The sequence below is a fragment of the Cyprinodon tularosa genome, unplaced genomic scaffold (genome assembly GCF_016077235.1).
Source record: "Cyprinodon tularosa strain WSP-4 unplaced genomic scaffold, ASM1607723v1 ctg7, whole genome shotgun sequence".
Taxonomy (NCBI): domain Eukaryota; kingdom Metazoa; phylum Chordata; class Actinopteri; order Cyprinodontiformes; family Cyprinodontidae; genus Cyprinodon; species Cyprinodon tularosa.
In genome coordinates this window covers 324,554-344,443 of record NW_024039451.1, presented here as the reverse complement: position 1 = coordinate 344,443, position 19,890 = coordinate 324,554, and the positions used below count along the sequence as shown (strand labels likewise).

The 19,890-nt window shown below is 39.4% G+C and overlaps 1 protein-coding gene across 2 annotated transcripts in view; it reads right to left on the bottom strand.

Moving 5' to 3' along the window:
* Nucleotides 1-2,370: 2,370 nt before the first annotated feature.
* The window catches only part of si:ch211-196i2.1 (collagen alpha-1(I) chain), a 170,673-nt gene continuing 153,153 nt past the window's right edge, over nucleotides 2,371-19,890 (bottom strand). For both annotated transcript variants that reach the window (XM_038268314.1, XM_038268315.1), the window contains 11 exons: nucleotides 18,396-18,449; nucleotides 18,067-18,120; nucleotides 16,921-16,974; nucleotides 16,248-16,265; nucleotides 15,703-15,756; nucleotides 14,085-14,147; nucleotides 13,664-13,829; nucleotides 10,745-10,854; nucleotides 9,966-10,043; nucleotides 5,984-6,166; nucleotides 2,371-3,170 (listed from right to left, as the gene is read on the bottom strand). In XM_038268314.1, the coding sequence (XP_038124242.1) occupies nucleotides 3,021-3,170; nucleotides 5,984-6,166; nucleotides 9,966-10,043; nucleotides 10,745-10,854; nucleotides 13,664-13,829; nucleotides 14,085-14,147; nucleotides 15,703-15,756; nucleotides 16,248-16,265; nucleotides 16,921-16,974; nucleotides 18,067-18,120; nucleotides 18,396-18,449 (984 nt within the window). In that variant the 3' untranslated portion in view covers nucleotides 2,371-3,020. The remainder of the gene's footprint in view (nucleotides 3,171-5,983; nucleotides 6,167-9,965; nucleotides 10,044-10,744; nucleotides 10,855-13,663; nucleotides 13,830-14,084; nucleotides 14,148-15,702; nucleotides 15,757-16,247; nucleotides 16,266-16,920; nucleotides 16,975-18,066; nucleotides 18,121-18,395; nucleotides 18,450-19,890) is intronic.

The following is a 19,890-nucleotide window of genomic DNA, read 5'->3' as shown; positions in this document are numbered from 1 at the left end:
CTCAATGGTGGAGGATTGTAGATTTTGACATTATAGCTTATGTAACCGATGAATACTTTGCTTGGTAATTGCTCTTCTTCGAATTTAATTAGCACAGATAAACTGTCAGATCTTTCTCCGTTTCTTGTTGTTTTTAACCGTTTTACTTCTTTTACTTTTGCACCGCTTATGTTTTCCAGAATCTCTTTTTCAGAAATTTTTAGAGGAACTCCTCCAATGACTCCCCTGCTGATCTTTTTGTTCTCCATTAGGCTGCACTGAACTCTTATCCCGTCAATTTTGTTGATACGTATTGCTTTGCCTTGCTGGGCGCTGTCTCTGCAGTTAATTAGCAGGTCTCCACTGTACAGAATTCTGGCACCTTTGACTTCTCCGACAAGTTTATTGATGGTTTTTGTTAAGTGAACCGGATTCCAATTTGTAAAAGAGTCTGCCTGATTAACGACTTTGAATATGACTTTGAATTCATTTTGTTGTGCTGTGGAATGTATGGAATGATCATCACTGGATTGTTCTGAACTAGATTCCCCTTGAACTGATCTCTGTTTTTTCCGCTTTTTCTCATTTTTTGATGTTGCTATTTTCCAACCTTCATTGTCACTATTTCCCTCTTCCATCCCACAAGAATCGCTTCCTGTTTCCTCACTACTCACGGCCCAAGACATTTCTCCATAAGCAGCTTCAAAACACGCGCCATGCACCAAACGACCATCCACCGAGCCTCAAACACTTCTTGTGTCAACGTGGCACTGTCAAGTCTCCGTTGACAGTTTCTACATAATCTTTTTTAATTAAGTTTTTTTTCCCCCGATGCAATAATTTATCCGTATTGCTTGATTTATCACGCCGCTAATTTTTTTCAACAAAAAAAAAAAAAATTATAATTTTTTTCCCCCCATGTTAATCTTTCTATTGAGTGCTATGTTTACACACATATATATATGTCTATATATACATATATATACACATTTATATATAAATATACATATATATACATACACACATATATATATATATATATATATATATATATATATATATATATATACATACACACATGCTATTAAAGCCTGTTTTTGATAAGAATTTTTTTCAAAGTTGTTTCATTTTCAAATGTCTGCTTTGCTTGTAACAATAATGGAACGCAATTAATTCCACAATTATGGCTTAAAGTTTATGGGGAAAAAAAATTCTAAGAACATTTGCATTTATTGATTTTATGATAATTTTATCACTATTTTTTATTAATTATTTACTTACCTTAATGCCAATGCAATGGACTTTATTTTACTGCTGTTTCTTTTTTCATGTAGACTGCTTTGATTTTGATGCTTCTTAAATGTAGCATATGAATAAACTTGCCTTGCATGAAAAAAGCCTGATACAAGACCTTTAAACAGTAGTAACAAATTGAAGGATATTTATAATAATGTTATATGAAAAGGAAGGACTGTGATATACTAGAGGTAGTGATAGAGGATTGATGAGGGAACTGAAGTTCTACCAGCCGACAGCGCACCATGACAAGAGAAAAACAAAATATTAGATATTTGAATGCTAAACAGGGTGGGGGGATCAATTTTAATTCCTGTAATCCTGGCTCCTACAGTAGGAGGAGGCAGTTTAAAGTTTGGCAGTTATTCTGGTACCATGTCTTGTCTCTGTCCTCCTCAACCACTGGATCTGCATGTCTCCATCTGAGCATGTCTGTCTGAACTCTCTGCTGGACTCATGGAACGCTGAACCTGCCTTCATGCTCTGTGGATTCCGAGAACACTGGATCTGTCTGTTCTTGTTTGGATCATAACCCCTGGTCAGGCTACAGACTCCTGGATCTCAGAACGGTCCTGTTCTGTACCGTTTCCCTGACCTGAATCGGTCTCCTGCCTGTTCACTGGGGCTGCTGCATGGGGGGCGGCTCAACGCCGCATCTCTCATGGCAGTGCATCGACTGAACCTGCTTTTGATGAGAAGATGGAGTGAACTCCTTTACCAGGTAAGTGACTCACATGGATAATCACCTTCTGTCAGATTATCGTGGTCACTTACCTGTGTTTCTCCCACAGCCAGAGTTCCAGTGATGAGCGATGTTCTGCCTTCCCCCATACCCGCTGCAGGTTGGCTGAATCACAGCAGCCCCGGTTTCTGTTCTGTTCCGTTTTATTTTACTTTTGCCGTTAAAACGTTTTCAAACTTCCCACTGTCTGACTCACCTGATTACTGGGTCCATCGTCCAGTTTTATGAGACAGTTCTACAGTTGAAACTTCTCAAGACAGATTTTGAGAAAATAAAGTTTTTATTATGTTGGTGTTTCAAGTTTATTAAGTTTAGATTCAAAGATTTGACAACAAACTGTAAAAAAAAAAAAAAAAAAAAAAAAAAAAAAAACATGCTGGGACAACAGCAGATGAAGTGCCTGTGTGTGTACGTCATACCTGAGATGTAAAAGAAAAAAATATACATATACACAATACAGAATCAAAATATAAAATGCTTTGCATCTTTTAAAACAAGGACAGATAGTAAATAGCTAGCACCAAGTTTAAGATGACATTTGCATCTTTCTGTCTGATTAAAGATTTAAATAAATGTTTGTCTTTCTAACAAAGCACCTTTGTTTAAAGTGATAAACTGGGTTCATTTACAGTCGCATTAGTGAGACAGAACCGGCCTGCTAGGAAATGGTTAGAAGGTCACTAAAGTTGGTCTGACTTTTATATACAGATTATCAGCCTATAAAAGATTCCCCATGTGAACATCACAATAAAAAAAATGTTGCATATCGACATTAAAAAACATACATATTTAATTTATTTTGTACCAGATAAATGTCTCTGTAAACAAAAATGACTTCTCCACTAAAAGCAACGCCTCCAAATTCATCCCTAAGGAGTCACTTAAGGTCAATATGAGAAAATGTGTGAACTGTTGAGAAATTAGAGAAAGATTTTCGTTGATTTAAAGAAAAAAGTTCCTGTTGGATTTGAGTGATCTGGAAGGGAGCATGTTTCCGCTCCCTCTAGCTGAAACACACCGGTCCAAACGTAAAACTAAAATGGTGTGTAAAGTTTCTGCCTCCCATCACCGCCACGTCTCTCAGAGGAAGCAGCTGGAGGTCCTCAAACTCCAACACGGACTCCCGAGAACCGAAAAGCTTCTCCTCTCCAGCCTGTCAAGCAGAAAAACAAGACATTATTTGCCTTTTTAAGTAAGTTGTAGGAAGTCTTAGGTCCAGGCCATTTTGATGCTTATTTATTCTTCTGTGTTAGAAAATTCAAAGAAATGAAACAGATTAAAACACTATAAATTTCCCACACGGCTATTTTATGGCAAAACAGGGAGTCTGCAAACTTCAAAATCCAAATAATCAGGTTTTAGAACAATGGCCAGGTTTAAGAATAAAGAAAAAGGTATTTCGTATAAAGAGTGAACATGGATTTTCAGGAAGTTTATATGTGGAAAATTATGCACAACTAAAGCACATTGATTCTTAAAAAAAGAAATATATATATATATAAAAAAGAAATATATATATATATATATTTTTATTTCAGTCCGTTGTAAAAATTAAGTTTCATTTTACTTAAAAAAAAACAGGTAAAGCCTCTAAATGTTAGGATTCCTGTTTGTGTTTTTGTGTTTGTCTCCCTTCCTCTACCAGGAGGCGCCTGGTGCTGGTCCGCGTCCTCACACACCTGCGGAGGGTTACCTTGTAAATGGAGTGCTCTTAAGCTGCTGACTGCCACTACCTCGACGCCAGAGTGTTTGCCAGTTTTGGGTACTCTAGCCAAGCTGAGTTTTGCTGAGTCAAACTGAGTTTTGTCAACCTTAGTCCAAACCGAGTTATTTTGTGTTTGCCTCTCGGCAGGAAGTCATTCTGCAAACTGGATGTTTTCGGACCTTCTCTCCCTGGATACTGAGCTTAAAACTGAGCTGGGGATTCAAACTGGAGGTTTGGATCTACTTTCCTCCAAGGGATCGTTTGAGCTTCACACTGAGCAAGGGATTCATCTCCACACCAACCCGTTCAAGTACAGCAGGAAATCCAAGTGGCAGTCAGTTTCTCCATTCACCTACAAACAACCGCATTCTGGGTAAACCCTGTCCGCCCTCCACCGAATGAGACAAACACTGGAACTACCGCACACAGACAGGAGTCATAGAGTCAACCACTTTTCTTGAAAAGTGAGTCAGCACCTAATTCTTCTCTTCAAGTTCAAGAATCAAATTTCCCACTGAGCCTGAACTAACCGCAGTGTCTTCCCCTCACTTTCCAGTTCTGGTTGAGCAGTGTTCAGAGCAACACTAGATTATTCATTATCTCCTTGATAAACCTGTTTAACCTTTTCCCTCGTCTCTCTGAATTGTTTTTTCTGCTTTTTGGCTCAGACCTTAGTTAAAGGCACACTATGCAACATTTTTCAGTTAATTAATGTGTTCCATAACGTTTTGGATGATTAAATGAGTAATTTCAGGTTGAACAAAGGTATTCTCGGCCGCCCTGGTGGTCTGTGGGGGAAATACTGCACTTGCAATTGCAGGAGCACCGACCCGCACCCACAGGCTCAGAAGTCTCGTGAGAGTTAGTCTTGCTTTACGGCGAGAACTGCTACACCCCCCAGTTAAAAGCATTCTCGTTGCTAGCACAGTGGCGATCTTTGTGCAGTTATGCTACGTTCACGCAGCAAAAGCAGCAAAATCGTGTCTGCTGCTTCATTTTTGCTGCTTGTACCAGTTAGTTCTGACGCGCGGCTGAAGCAGCTTTGCTGCTCTGGCTGCGCGGTGCAAAAGTGTGTCTGACGCGCGTTGGGCGGAGCTTCACTATCCTTTCTCTGCCTTGCAGCTATATTTGCTGTGATCATTTGGAATAAAGTAGTTTTAATATGTGTTTAAATGAGAAAATACACCTGAAAACGTAATCAGTGCCGTCAGTTCATTCAGATTATTATCCTGCCTTCAATATTTTTTCTGTCGGAGCCGCTCAGACCCCCACATTCCTCGCGGTTCACCGCGGCAGCTGGTAGGTGTTTTTGATCTAAATAATCCAAACTGCATATTCTGCCGGCAGATTTCTGCATTTTAAGTTAATTTAGGCGTCAATAAACTGTTTAAGAGGAGAGATCATAGCCTCTGATCATCAGCGCTGTGTCTCTCTCCCTGCTTCAGCTGCTCAGACGTGCTGCGACTGCTGCTCAAAACGCGCCGCGGGACCTTTTGCTGCGCCTTGACGCGCGTCAACCATTGACTTTGCATGTAAACTCGCTGCTTCTGTCGCGCCAGCTGCGGTGTGAATGCAGCATTAGTCATTCGTTGCGTTCGCCTGTCTGCTAAGCTCAAAACAACCGCGCCTGGCTTGACGGAGAAACCAGGAGAACAGCTGTGCATATTTACGACACTGCACTTTTACTTTCGCCCTCTGGGGGGAGCCTCGCTGGAAAATCAACACCGGTTGCATAGTGTACCTTTAAATCATGACACTAAAACCAGAGCCAATTATGGCTCTGAAGCTGCAGGTTGCAGACCCCTTGGCAAGACCCTAAAACCAGACACTAAACAACAAAGAAAACATCTTTCTACCCATAAAACCCCCCAAGATCTGACAATGAACAAAATCAAACACAAACAGGTAGTGAATCATTACATTACATTTTGTCATGTGGGCCAAAATAGTAATGTCAAATATAATGAATCTTGAATACATAATAATAATTATAACAATTCAACTTTATTGATCTCACATTGGAGAAATTTGCTTTTAAATGCAGAGGCAAGAATACAGTGGCAATTGCTCAATTTAAATCTGTTTTCTTCATGTAATCAGGTCAAAGCTACCCTCATTTTGTTTAGTCTGATCTGTCCACCTCTACCTGAATTCAAACTGTAACTGGATCAAGCTTTTAAGTTTTCAATAGAACTATACCGATATCTAAGTTTTTACTATAATAAAGCTAGCCCAACATATTTTTCCATGGTTTCACATACCACACAGTCTTTCAGCTCTCCGAGGTAGCTCTGCCTCATTGTATCTGTGAGGAATTTGACGTCTCTCTCTTCCTGACCCAGATGATGTCCTGGATGACAGGAGTAGGTCACCTTCTGCACGGCGGTGACACTGTGCAACCTCAGGAAGCGCATCTGGACCACACTGGCACCTGGATAAGTAAACTAACAAACATGCCACCAGAATTCCAATTAACATATGAACATCTTAAAGTACTTTGAAAAATGTTTTTTTTTTCCTTTTAATATTAATTGATAAAGTTGCATTTTTTTCTCACATCACTAAGCCCATCCGTTTAAACTTAGACAAACTTTAGTTGGAGGCATTTTTTCTGTCTTGTTGCAGGGTTGCTAGCTTACAGCTACATTTTGAGGCTGACTGACTCAAATAAAAGTATTTTGGGATCAGTGATGGGAGTAACAGCGTTGAAAGTAACGGCGTTACTAACGCCGCTACCTTTTTTAGTAACGAGTAATCAAAATTATTACTCTTACTGTAACTATAAGCAGTTACAATTGCCGACACCCCGTTACTGCACGTTACTCAGGTCGAATTATTAACCTTTTTTCATGATAGGACTCATGGGCGCCTTGTCATGAGAGAGGGGAGGATGGAGAGTGAGGAGGACTCCAGCGGCAAAACAGCGCTTTCCAGATGGAAATACTGGTGTTACGTCGAGCTGCGTTTCTCCATCAGATACGGTTTCCCCTGCATCTCCGCGCAGCGCGGCGGCACAATTCACCGCGCAAGCAGTGTTTGCCAACTCCTCAGAAAGGAAAGTAGCTATTGGCTGTGCTATTAGTCGCTAGAAGTCGCTGAATGACGTCATTGCCTAATTTGCATAATATATATATATATATTTTTTTTTCAACTTTTTTTTTATTTAACTTTTTCTTTTTTACCTTGTGGTCCACTAAGGACCTTAAAAATCATGCTAAAACATGAACATTTTGAACATCTTTTTTTTTTACATTACATTAACAATCTAAATGGGAAAAAAAGACTATAAAGAATCATTGACAATGTGAGCAAATGGTAATTATTATTTTTTTTTTTAACTAATAAGAATTCCCTGCACACACACAGGCTGTGCTTGCCTGCTCACAGAAAGAGTGGATCATGGTCATGTTGGTCAAGGATCTCTATGGCAGGCTCAGCAACTGAGGGAGCTGACTCCAGAGTGATCAACCTGCGCTGTAAAACCCGGCGCATGCGCGCGGTTCTTTTGCTGTCTGGACGCTGAGGGAACACATATGTGTCTCTGACTGTAGCGCTGAGAGGGACATCTGCAGGGATGGCGCCCCACGGCAGACACCAGAAAAGTCGCTAGATTTGTCGTCAGTCGCTTTTTTGAAAAAGAGGGGTCTGAAAAGTCGCTAAATATAGCGACAAAGTCGCTGAGTTGGCAACACTGCGCGCAAGCGACAGGAAACACGCATGCTCGATAAAGGCGCGTAACAGCCGCCCTGTGCTCGCGCCACAGGGGAACTACGGAGAGCGTGAACGATCATTAGCCTATATGGAGAAAGGGAGAAATATGGATGGATGGATGGATGGATGGATGGATGGATGGATGGATGGATGGATGGATGGATGGATGGATGGATGGATGGATGTAGCTACATGTTGCAGTATCTATAACAACCCAAACACAGGATTTCAGAATTAGACATCCCCAGTTATTAATTTCATACACTCGCAAAAGTAACGCAATAGTTACTTTTACTACTAACTAGTTACTTTTATCGTGGAGGAGCTCAGTTACTAACTCAGTTACTTTTTGGGAGAAGTAACTAGTAACTATAACTAATTACTTTTTCAAAGTAACGTGCCCAACACTGTTTGGGATGTACAGGTGCTGGTCATAAAATTAGAATATCATGAAAAAGTAGATTGATTTCAGTAATTCCATTTAAAAAGTGAAACTTGTATATTATATTCATACATTACATACAAACTCATATATTTCAGATGTTTATTTTGTTTAATTTTGATGATTACAAATGACAACAAATGAAAATCTCAAATTCATCATATCAGAAAATTAGAATATTACTGAAGACCAATAAAAACAAAGGATTTATAGAAATGTTGGCCAACTGAAAAGTATGAACATGAAAAGTATGAGCATGTACAGCACTCAGTATTTAGTTGGGCCTCCTTTGGCCTGTATTACTGCAGCAATGCGGCGTGGCATGGAGTCGATCAGTCTGTGGCACTGCTCAGGTGTTATGATAGCCCAGGTTGCTCTAATAGTGGCTTTTAGCTCTTCTGAATTGTTGGGTCTGGTGTATTGCATCTTCTTCTTCACAATACCCCATTGATTTTCTATGGGGTTAAGGTCAGGAGAGTTTGCTGGCCAATTAAGAACAGGGATACCATGGTCCTTCAACCAGGTACTGGTAGCTTTGGCACTGTGTGCAGGTGCCAAGTCCTGTTGGAAAATGAAATCTGCATCTCCAAAAAGTTGGTCAGCTGCAGGAAGCATGAAGTGCTCTAAAACTTCCTGGTATGTGGTTGCGTTGACCCTGGACCTCAGAAAACACAATGGACCAACACCAGCAGATGACATGGCACCCCAAACCATCACTGACTGTGGAAACTTACACTGGACTTCAAGCAACGTGGATGAAGTGCCTCTCTTCTTTTCCTCCAGACTCTGGGACCTTGATTTCCAAAGGAAATGCAAAATTTACTTTCATCAGAGAACATGACTTTGGACCACTCACCAGCAGTCCAGTCCTGTTTCTGTTTAGACGCTTCTGACGCTGTCTGTGGTTCAAGAGTGGCTTGACACAAGGAATGCGACAGCAGAAACCCATGTCTTTCATACGTCTGTGTGTGGTGGTTCTTGAAGCACTCACTCCAGCTGCAGTCCACTCTTTGTGAATCTCCCCCACATTTTTGAATGGGTTTTGTTTCACAATCCTCTCCAGGGTGCGGTTATCTCTCTTGCTTGCACACTTTTTTCGACCACATCTTTTCCTTCCCTTCGCCTCTCTATTAATGTGCTTGGACACTGAGCTCTGTGAACAGCCAGCCTCTTTAGCGATGACCTTTTGTGTCTTGCCCTCCTTGTGCAAGGTGTCGATGGTCGTCTTTTGGACAACTGTCAAGTCAGCAGTCTTCCCCATGATTGTGTAGCCTATAGAACTAGACTGAAAGACCATTTAAAGGCTTTTGCAGGTGGTTTGAGTTAATTAGCTGATTAGAGTGTGGCACCAGGGGCCATCAATTTTGAACCTTTTCACAATATTCTAATTTTCTGATATGATGAATTTGAGATTTTCATTTGTTGTCATTTGTAATCATCAAAATTAAACAAAATAAACATCTGAAATATATGAGTTTGTATGTAATGTATGAATATAATATACAAGTTTCACTTTTTAAATGGAATTACTGAAATCAATCTACTTTTTCATGATATTCTAATTTTATGACCAGCACCTGTATGATGCATTCAGGTAGTTCTGGAGTCACCATCCAGTGGGATGTCATGTGAAAAAAATGCAAGAAAAAAGAGTTCCAGGCCAGTTTTCCAGAACCACCTCAACTGACTCCTTTGATGAGAAGCAATGGCTGTATTCCAAGCCTCCCAGGATGGTGAAGCACTTCATCCTGGCTGTAAGGACTAGCCCAACCCAACAGAGGAAGCTTGTATCAGCTACTTGTGTATAGGATCTCATTCCTTTGGTCCTCACTCATGTCTCATCACCATAAGAAAAGGTCGTAGCTTAAATGGGCCAATAAATCAAGAGCTTTGCTTTTAGGCTCGGCTCAATAGACCGAAGGGATGGCTGAATTACTGCCTATGGAGCCCCAATCCGTCTATCCAGCTGCCGTTCTCTCCTATAGTCACTCATGAACCAGACGGCAAGATAGTTGAACTTAAGACATTTTCTCTGAAGTTTTTTTTTAAATGTAGGTGACTTTTAGGATTTTTTTTAGGTTATCCCTCACCTGATGACCCTGATCCAGCCTGCTAAGCCATTGAAAAGATCCATCTTCTGATTCCTCCATCCAAGCTTTCATTGGAAGCTGCAGAGAAATCAGTCAGAAGCTTCATTCAGTCACATTCAGGCATTTCAGGTCAGTATTGTTTATAGACAGGTAGAAAACATGATGCTGTGTGCTGATCCTTCAAAAAGCATTTACACTCCATCAAATCGTCACCTTTAAAGTCTCAGGGTTTGAAACAAAAGTGTGTCCCTGTACAAGTCATTAAACTGGAGCTGGAGGAGGTATGAAAAAGCTCCTTCAGGTCAGCAGAGATGTCCTGTAATTTCCAACAGCCCACGCTGGGTGGTGGCTTCTGTGGTCGGAAAATGTAGCTTTTCTTATTTCATATATTAATTTATGCTATTTACTCACTATAAAAGTTTTCACTCAGCCTGTTTCACCTGCAAGGCAACACAATTCTCCAGCATGAGGATGTTTGTAGACAAGACATACCTTCTTCCCATAACAAACCAGATTCTTTCTCAAGGTTTATTCATGACATGTTACTGTTTAATCAAAGTGTCTGGAAATTGTTTTGACTCTGACTACTTTCCATTATTTTAAGGGGGAACCAAGGCTCGTCGATCAGAACAGGGGAGATTACTGTCAATAAGGGCTGTATTATGAACTGTTCTCTCTTTGCCAAGATAAAAATAAAGTGCCGCCTCAGTGAAATCTCAATCTCAGTTTATTTAACTGAAGCAAATAGTTTAATATTTTTTTCCATCTACACTTCATACCTGAGAGTGTTCGGGGTGAAGGCAGGTCTGTTTTGATGAGGAGGTGAAGACACAGTAGGCCAGCAATGCGTCTGCTGAGCTCCCCTGGTTGGGGTCGATGTAATACATTCCTGCAGATGGGAAGGAGAGCAGCAGAAGCTCAGAGATCAGAAAGGATTAAAGAATCACGCTCAAATATAGACAACAACACAATGGATGCAAAGGTTTGAGAGTTTCGTACACTATTTGCCTCCTCACTTTTCCTTCTAGGCCGTTTTAATGGTGGGATACAAATAACAGGGCATAGAATTGACAAATTTAGCAGCTGTTGTTATTTTCATTTCCCTCTGCTATTGGCTATAACTAAGCTTTGGAAGGCGGGTATAAGGTGTCACTTCAGCCAATCAGCTTGGAGTCTGCAGACTTGCTCTTCCTTCCCAGTGCAGATTTGATCAGAGTAGAACTAAACCTGAGTGGTACCAATTATTAATCAGGCTTGTCAAGCTATTAAAACTGTGAGCTGCTAGCTACCTTGCCTCCATCACAAAGAAGGATGCGTGTAATTAATCTTTACCTAGTTGTGCATCTTCTTTTCAAAAACAAAAATCTACTACCGGTATTTTAAATGTGTCATCAAATGATCAGCGGCGAAAAAAAAAAAAGTATGGTTTTGCATAGTCAAAACAGAGAGATAAGAGAGAAACCAGCCATGAATCTCCTCTTTATTAATAAGCAGATGTTAGAAATAACCCAAATTGTTATTTCAAAGTTTACAGATAAGATTTGATTGATTAAAATAGGAATCAAACCATAGACTAAGGAGATACGTTATTGGTTGTCATGGTGATTCCTATCATGGTAAATGGGCTGTACTTATATAGCGTTTTTTTCAAGTCAGGAGACTTGAACAAAGCTCTTTACACCACATTTAATCATTCACCCATTCACACACTAATGGTGGTGATCCACATTGTAGCCAAAAATACAATGTGCCAACTGATGTTGATCAGTTGGCAATGTGGGGGAAGTGTCTTGGCCAAGCACACAAGGACTCAAGGCTGGAGCATAAACCATGAGTCGTTTGGTTGGAGGGCAAACTCCTGCTTCTGTTGCCCCTATTTCAAGAGAGTGGAGGGGTAACAGTCTCAGCTTTATAAAATTATTACAGTAGTAGCCATTCAAAATGACCCTTCCCAATCAAACGCCAGCCGACTGGCAGCCCACTTCCAGCCACTGGAGTGACCCCCTCCACCTCCTGGGCATGCATATTTTTTTACTCCGAGTCCCCCCTTTCACTGAATTACAAAGTCTGACCAGGAGATGGCACTTCCATTTAGATCTTAATATCGGGAAATCATGACAGAAAGAATATTTTAATACAAAGATTGATGTTTAAAAATTGAATTGTAGGGGACCAGTCAAGGACCAGCCAAGGATTAGCCAAGGGTCTAGGGGTGGAACGGTTCACAAAATCCACGGTTCGGTTTGGTTCACGGTTTCGTGGTCGTGGTTTTCGGTTCGGTTCGGTATATGTTGATTGTTACACCGAAATCCCATAAAAATTAATGAAAAAATCCCCCAAAAAATGAATGAATTGTAATTATTTTTAATGATCCACGGAAACCATGGATCATTTCCACATGTTTTGCTGCTTTGAATTTAAATATGTGGGAGCATGTGGGATTTCGGGGTTAGCATGACATGTTGGCCGTGTTGCTGTTAGCATAAACAAAACGTGTTACACAATGCTTGCACACTGTTGCACTTTTATCCACAACTTTCTTTCCGCCGTCATCGTAGGTCACTCTAAATGCAAAGTGGTCCCATACAGCAGACCTATAAAGTGCTGCTGGCGCGTCTTCCAACTCCAGTTCTTTCCCACTCGCCATACCCACACAATTCTCCACAACAATTGATTTTTTTCTGCTACACCCGGCTGCTTTGCTTCTTCTTCTTCTTTACTACTGGTGGTTGGCTTTGGTCGCAGTACCGCCACCTTCTGCTCTGGAGTGTACACGCTTCGCCTATGAGAAAAAGGAGCTGCGCATGAACTGAACGCAACACACACGAACCGAACCGAGACAGTCGAACCGAACGGTTCGGACAGTTTTCATAAACCGTTCCATCCCTACAAGGGTCCATCAAGGAAAGTGGGGAAATTTTGAATGGCTACTACTGTATTATTTTGCAACATTAATGGCCTTTATTTGATAGTAGACACACAGGAAAAGAAAACAGAGGAGGAGGACATGCAAAGTTCTCTGTGTTGGGATTATAACTCTGGACTGCTGCAACGAGGACCAAGGGCTCTGTATATACCGTAGATTGTGTGTCTACCACTACACCACTGCCACAGCAAAACTCTAAAACAAACGAGTTTTTAACCTCTAACAAACCCTTGATGCATCGAACATTCATTTAGTAAATAAAAAATAACAACCAAAGACTTAAAAGGACTAACATTCTGATCTTCAGCTACCACAGTATACATTTCAGATTAAATAATACTACTTATACTTCAGCGATAGTATCAAGGCGTTACTTTATTGTATCTCTTATACTTGTTGGTTGTGCTGTTCTTCTTACATCTCTTTACAGGGGATGAAGCAGACATATTTTATCGTTATCTCCCTTTTATCGCCTCCTTCTTTCATCCTTTCTCCTTTTTTCTGTTTTTCCTTTCCTGTTCTACTAACATTACAGTGTCCATATAATCTGTAATACTCCCAGCATTATTTAATAATAAAGCTATTTATATGCATAAATCAAGCGGAACACTATGGCTATAGCCATACTGCTAAACTTGTGAAAGCAAAATCTGTTGGGCTGCTATTTTTGGCATCAAGACACTTATTCTTATTGCCACATCGCCAAACGGGACACTGTAAAAAAAGGACTAACATTACATCATACAGTCTCACTTATTTGACCGTTTCTCACCACTTTTGTATTCAGGGTGACAGAGCCAGAGCTCCAGACAGGTGGTGGCTGGATGCTCCTTGCTGCCATCAGGAGGATCCAGCAGCAGCCGAAGCTCCTGCTGCAGAGAGTCCAGCAGCATCTGGATCAGGGAGAAGTTAGGCTTGTCTGACATGTACATGAGGTTCTGTGGATGGGAGGAAGAAGACAAAGAGGAAGGAAAGTGTGTTTAGTTCAAAAAAGATATTTCAAAACTATCATGGCAGTAATACAAGTTAGCGTCTTCATTTATCAGTGGCTATAGTTCCTCTATAAACTAATTTGGGTTAGGATGAGTGTTTTTGACATGCAATTCTTTAAAAGAGAGGGCAAAAAACCCCAAATATAAAATATTAGTTTGACAGCTGCAATGGTCACATGTGATATGTAAAAACTGCTTTGCCTTGAGTTGAGCCAAAGTCATGTTTAGTGACTTTCCTGGGGGACCAGGAACGCCTGGTGGACCCTGAAACAGAAGGTTGAAACATATGATCAGGTCTTTAAATATTAAATAATATTCATGTTAGGAACATTTCAATGACTAAGCACGAGGAAACATTAGCGGAAAAAATTATTTAAACAGTTATGTCCCTTAAATGCTAAGCTTAAAAAACAATTACAATATTCTAATATTTCAGTCGCCAAACTGCAAGGTGTCAGGTTTCTGTTATAGTATTCAGTCTTGCTTTACTCCTTGGTTTCTAGTGTTAGTGGTTTTATTTTTATTTTGCTGTGTTCTTTGGTTTTTTCCAGTTACTGTCCTAGTCTTGGTTCTGTTATGTTTTCTTTTGAGTGTTTAGTTTTCCTTTCTCCATGTTTTATAGTCCTAGTAATTTAACATTGTGTTGTTATTTCCAGTCTTCAAGGTTTCTATTTGTTGCTCTCTGCTGCCCTCTTGTGTTCTCCTTCTTCCCTAGCCCTTTCCCTCTTGTTCTGTGCACACCTGCTCCCAGTTTCCTCATTAGCCCCCTCTTTGTCTCTGTCTCCTTTAAAAGCCCTCTCTCTTCAGTTCCCCTTTGCTGGGTCCTCGTCAAACGCTGCCGAACTTTGTCAAACTTCCTCCAACTCCGTCTTCCTGAGTCTTCCTCATTGTGACAGTGATTCCCCTGATGTCTCCACGGTTTCTGGTTCGTTTTGACTAGTTTTTATGTTTGATTCCTTTGGATTTTTGGACTCCTGATTTCATGCTTGTTTGGACTTTGTTTTCATTATTGGATTTTTGGATAACCTGCCTTTGTTTTCAGTTTCCCTTTTCAATTAAATCTAATGAAATTCACCTCTGCCTTCCTGCCTCTGCTTTTGGGTTAACACTCCATAACCAAATCCTGACACAAGGCTAACAACAATATATCAACAAATATATAAACTGTGTGTTTTCTGTCCTTCAGCTCACAGAATTAATGGTCTGTTTTAGACATGTACAGCACACCAGTGATTCAGAGTTAGTTGATTTAATTTCCAAAGGCATGAGAGATCGAGAACAGGCCACAGGAGGCAAACTTGATTGTTTCTTGACTATTGTATTACAGAGCATCCTGCAGAAGTACACGAGGCATAAAACAAGGCTGTACAACATGGCAAGAGACGACTAAATGTCTGCTGGTGCTCTCATATATACATTTACTGCTGGGACTGGTTCAAATCACTGCAAGTTGTTGCAAATTAAATCATTTACTCAAAATTATATAATTGCTCAATCTTTTTGCTTTCTGTTTTACTTGTACATCTACAGGGTTCCTGCATTCAATTTCATTGTCATACTTTTCCAAACATAAATGTCCAGGCAAGGTATACATTCAAATAAATGTTCATCTTGAGAGCTTGTCAAATGTCTACAAGGATGTAAAAAAACTTGAATTATCATAACATTTTTCCTAATTGCACTTTTTTTATGAGATCCAGAACTAAAACTCATGCCAACCTCTAAGTGTTTTCTATATGAATCTATTTGTTTTCATATCTGATTTTTAACTCTGCTATAACAATCAGGCAGACCTTATTTCAGAGCCTTGTTAACTTACTGGGAGCCCTCTCCTTCCAGGTAGTCCAGATGGACCTTGGTAGCCTTTCAATCCCTGTCAAGAAAAAAAAAACAAAGCCAATCAACAGCTTTTACAGACCAACATGCTGATGACATCAATAGTTTAACATTCCTACTATGGCTATTTTAATCTATGATGCACTAAGTCAGCTGCTAAAGTACTACTTTTAGGATTTTTGCTTTTCATATGTGTAGTATACTACATATCATTGTTATTGTCTGACTTCTTAGTTCAGAGTCTGAGGATGATGAAATGCACCACGGTTCTCCTAGATACTACTTGCTGCAGAACCTGAAACAGCCTTAATCTCACCTCACAACTTTCTAACCTAAGTAACCCTGACCAATTAATGGATAGATTTGCCTCTGAGATTTTACATCTGCAGAGTGGTGGGTTAAGTGTCACAATGGGAAACCTTAGAAACAGTTTGGACATTGACATGTTTTTGTGAATGTGGCAGTTTATGATTAATGCAACTTGAAATCCAAAGTTTACAAATTATGTTTGTGTAGATGGCACCATACCTTTAATCCAAACAAGCCCTGCAAAAAAAAAAATAAAGGGAGCAGAAGGGAAGAACGCTTTGGTCATTTATTCATTTTTAGTAAAATCAGCTCTATATAAGGACGTAATGAAAACTTGAGTTGGCTGATAGGTAGCTTCCTCTATGGTTGCAGTCACACTGCAGGTCTAGGTGCTCAGTTCACATTTTATGTAGAATCATGCGACATGCGACCGCTATGAGACTTCAATCTGAATGGTTCAGGGACAGAAGAAGAATGCAGACACCTTACAGCAGTGCACTGTTTACCAAAGTAAAGCTGCGGTTGTTTAAATTAACCAAAAACATGACGGGGACACAAGCTAATGTGTTATTTACCTCGTGTGATGAAAGTTGACAGTTTTACTATCATGTTGATAACAAAGAAGGAAGGGAAGAAAAAACAGTGCAACTACTAATAATGGCTGTTTGCGAATCAATCAGTGAGGCTTGTTGCCGTCTCTGGGGATGGGTAGTGGGAAACCTGGCAATGTTGTAAAAGTCTGATAAAATGCAAGAGGTCCAGTTCAGATTGTTCTGATATGAGTCTGGTTTGGGGCATATTTGGCTGCAGAGTTACTGTAGCCTATGGCTACTTATGTGACTCATGATTTTTTTTTTTTTAAAGATGATGCTTTTTACTCTGATGATCTTACAGGTAATCCTGGCATCCCCATTGCGCCTCTGGGTCCGGGTGGACCAATGTTTCCCTAGAACAACCACAGAAGAAGAAAAGTGAAAGCTTCCTTTTAAGTGTTGGGGGTTGACATTCACATGTGAGACAAATTTTATATTGCAAAATAAAATGTAAAAAATGTAAGTATATTTTGTCACCCATTTCAGAAAGTGAAGTTAGGATATTAGATTCAATACAGATGAAAGAGTTTAAGTTTTATTATTTTTACTTGTAACTATCACAATTTTTAGGTAAGAAAAAAACAATCTGTGCTTGAAAAAATGAAATATAAGATCCATGCAGAGGAAAATCCATAAAAAAATGTTTCCAAAAAAATTTTAATTTCTGAGCATTTCATACTTGTTTGTGGTTCTGCAGAGGTGTAATTGAAGGTTGGTTTTATAGTAGCCATTATGGCTGCATTGTTGGCTCTGCTGTTTCTGATCTTCCTCTTGACAATAGTTTATAGATACTCAATGGGGTTTACCTATAGTTGCTGCACTTAACTTTCAATGAATACTTAAATCCAGAACTTTCAATAACCAACTTCTTTAGCAGTGACTTTCTGAGGCTATGCAGTAGTAGCCATTAAAAATTTCCCCACTTTCCTTAATTGGTCCTTAGCTGGTCCCCTACAATTCCTTGTTTTAAACATCAAGAAGCGTCATCTCCTGGTCAGACCCTATAATTCAGTGAAAGGGTGGAGCCAGAATAAAAAAAATATGCACGCCAGGTGAGGGAGGTGGTCAATCCAGTGGCTGGAAGTTGGAGGGGATTTTGCTGCCATTTGGCTGGCTTTTGAATGGCTGCTACTGTACCATCCTTGCTGGGGGGTATCACAGACATCTGTCCAATCAGCACTCTTCCCTTTGATAATGTGGGATCATCATCATCATGTTCACATTAAATAGCTTTTATTTGTATTTGCTTTGAGTAATTCTTTCTACTGAATTGAAATTTGGATTTTTATTACTGTATCTGTAAGCCATTATTAAACGATTTTGTGTAATAATGCCGGTTTCACTTTCTGAAAAGAATGTTTTGTTTTGTTTTTTTTTCACATTATGCACATTTTTTTAGGTATACGTGTATGATATGAATATAAATTGCAGGGTTATATATGTACCTGTTCTCCTTTTTGGCCTGCTGGGCCGGGCAATCCGACTGGACCTCTACTACCCTGTAAATTCCAATATGAAAACACCTGCTTACAATATTTCCCAAAATTTCCTTACAATATTCTGTTGTTTTAAGTACACCATTCATCACAATAACAAAATTACTGGTAGCGTTTTTATACTTTAATCTAATTCATAAGCATTATGTGGTATTTAAAGCATTAATATGCCTACATTAAACATTTTTTATCTTTCATAATTTAAACCTTATGAGTTAATGCTCCCTAGTTTTGCTGTACGGAAAGGTCAACAACTCTGCCATTTAAGTTTAATTAACCTTTTTGCCCTCAGGTCCAGGTGGTCCAGGAAGTCCCATGTCTCCTTTTTCCCCCTGGAGACAAATAAGGCAGTTATTTAATTTTCTGTCATTTAACTTCACACCAGTTCATGTAATTTACTCCTGTCGGACATTTTAGGTCATTGACTTCGTAAGTTCATAGAGGATTGGGTGAACAGCTCTCTGTTAAATGTTTAAAGCTTTTAATAACGTTTTATAACCTTTCTCTTTTACCAGTCTGCTGTTAAGAAAACAAATATTTTTATTTTGCTTTCAATAATGAACTACTTTGGGTTGATCTAAGATATAAAAGTCTAAACTGATGTTTTTAGTGGTGACAAAATGTTGAAAACTTCCAAAGAAAAAAAAACCTTTGGCTTAGAGAATCAAGATTTCTATAAGTACTTACAGATAAGAAATTACTACAATGTAGAAATCAAGCAGAATGATGACAACCCATTGATAGATCTCTTTATTAAAGCATATAAATCAAATCTTCCTAGAGGGTTAATATCAAAACTATACATTTGTATTAATAACCCAGACAACCATTCTACTACCTATATTAAAAATAAGTGGGAAAATGAAGGTACTTTTACTTTAACTGAAGATGAATGGGAAAGTGTATGTTTATCTCAATGGAAGACAACAAAACACATATCTGGAAAGAAATTAGCTGGAAAACTATCGCATGTTTCTTTATAACACCATGTCAAAGTGCTCATTATTCACAAGGGAACACTGGATGCTGGAGAGGATGTGGGTGCCTAAAGGCGCATCATTATCATTTGTTTTGGGAATGCCCAGTTATCCAGAAATATTGGAAAGACATGAACAATGTAATGCAAAGGTTTATAACGCCGCCATCCCTTTCAACTTCATGACCATGTACCTTGGACTGAAAACACCGGCAATGGACACAGTAAACAAATACCTTTGGAATATAATGCTTGCTGCTGGACAAAAAGCCCTAACTAAGAAATGGATGACACAGTCAGACCCCACGATTTCAAACTGGATTGAAATCATGACTGAAATAAGAAACATGGAACAAATTACTTCACTTGAAACTTGACATTTTTCACAAACTTTGGTCAAAATGGGACTCCTACAGGTTAAAATGTGCTGTGCTTTAAAATGGTCCATGATCCATCGCTACTTTCAACAAGCTGTATTTTTGCCAACTGCTCTTCATGTCGAACTGTTCTGTGTTATTAATGTTGTACTGAAAACTTTGAGAAAAAAAAAAAAAAAGAAGAAAACTTCCAAAGAGATGCATATAACTTTTGAAGACTTCTGGGGAAATGTGGAGAGTAGTGCTGTTTTATCCATCTTGAAATTTATGTAATTGAACCCAGTTTATTGCTCGGTTTTGTTTGTTTTTTTCCCTCTCATTTGAGAGGCAGACTTGGTTTGAGAGGAACAACTTTATGTTGGACTGAGTGAAGTCGGATTTGCTTTCTGCATCAAGCCATCATCAACCCAAGGAATCCAC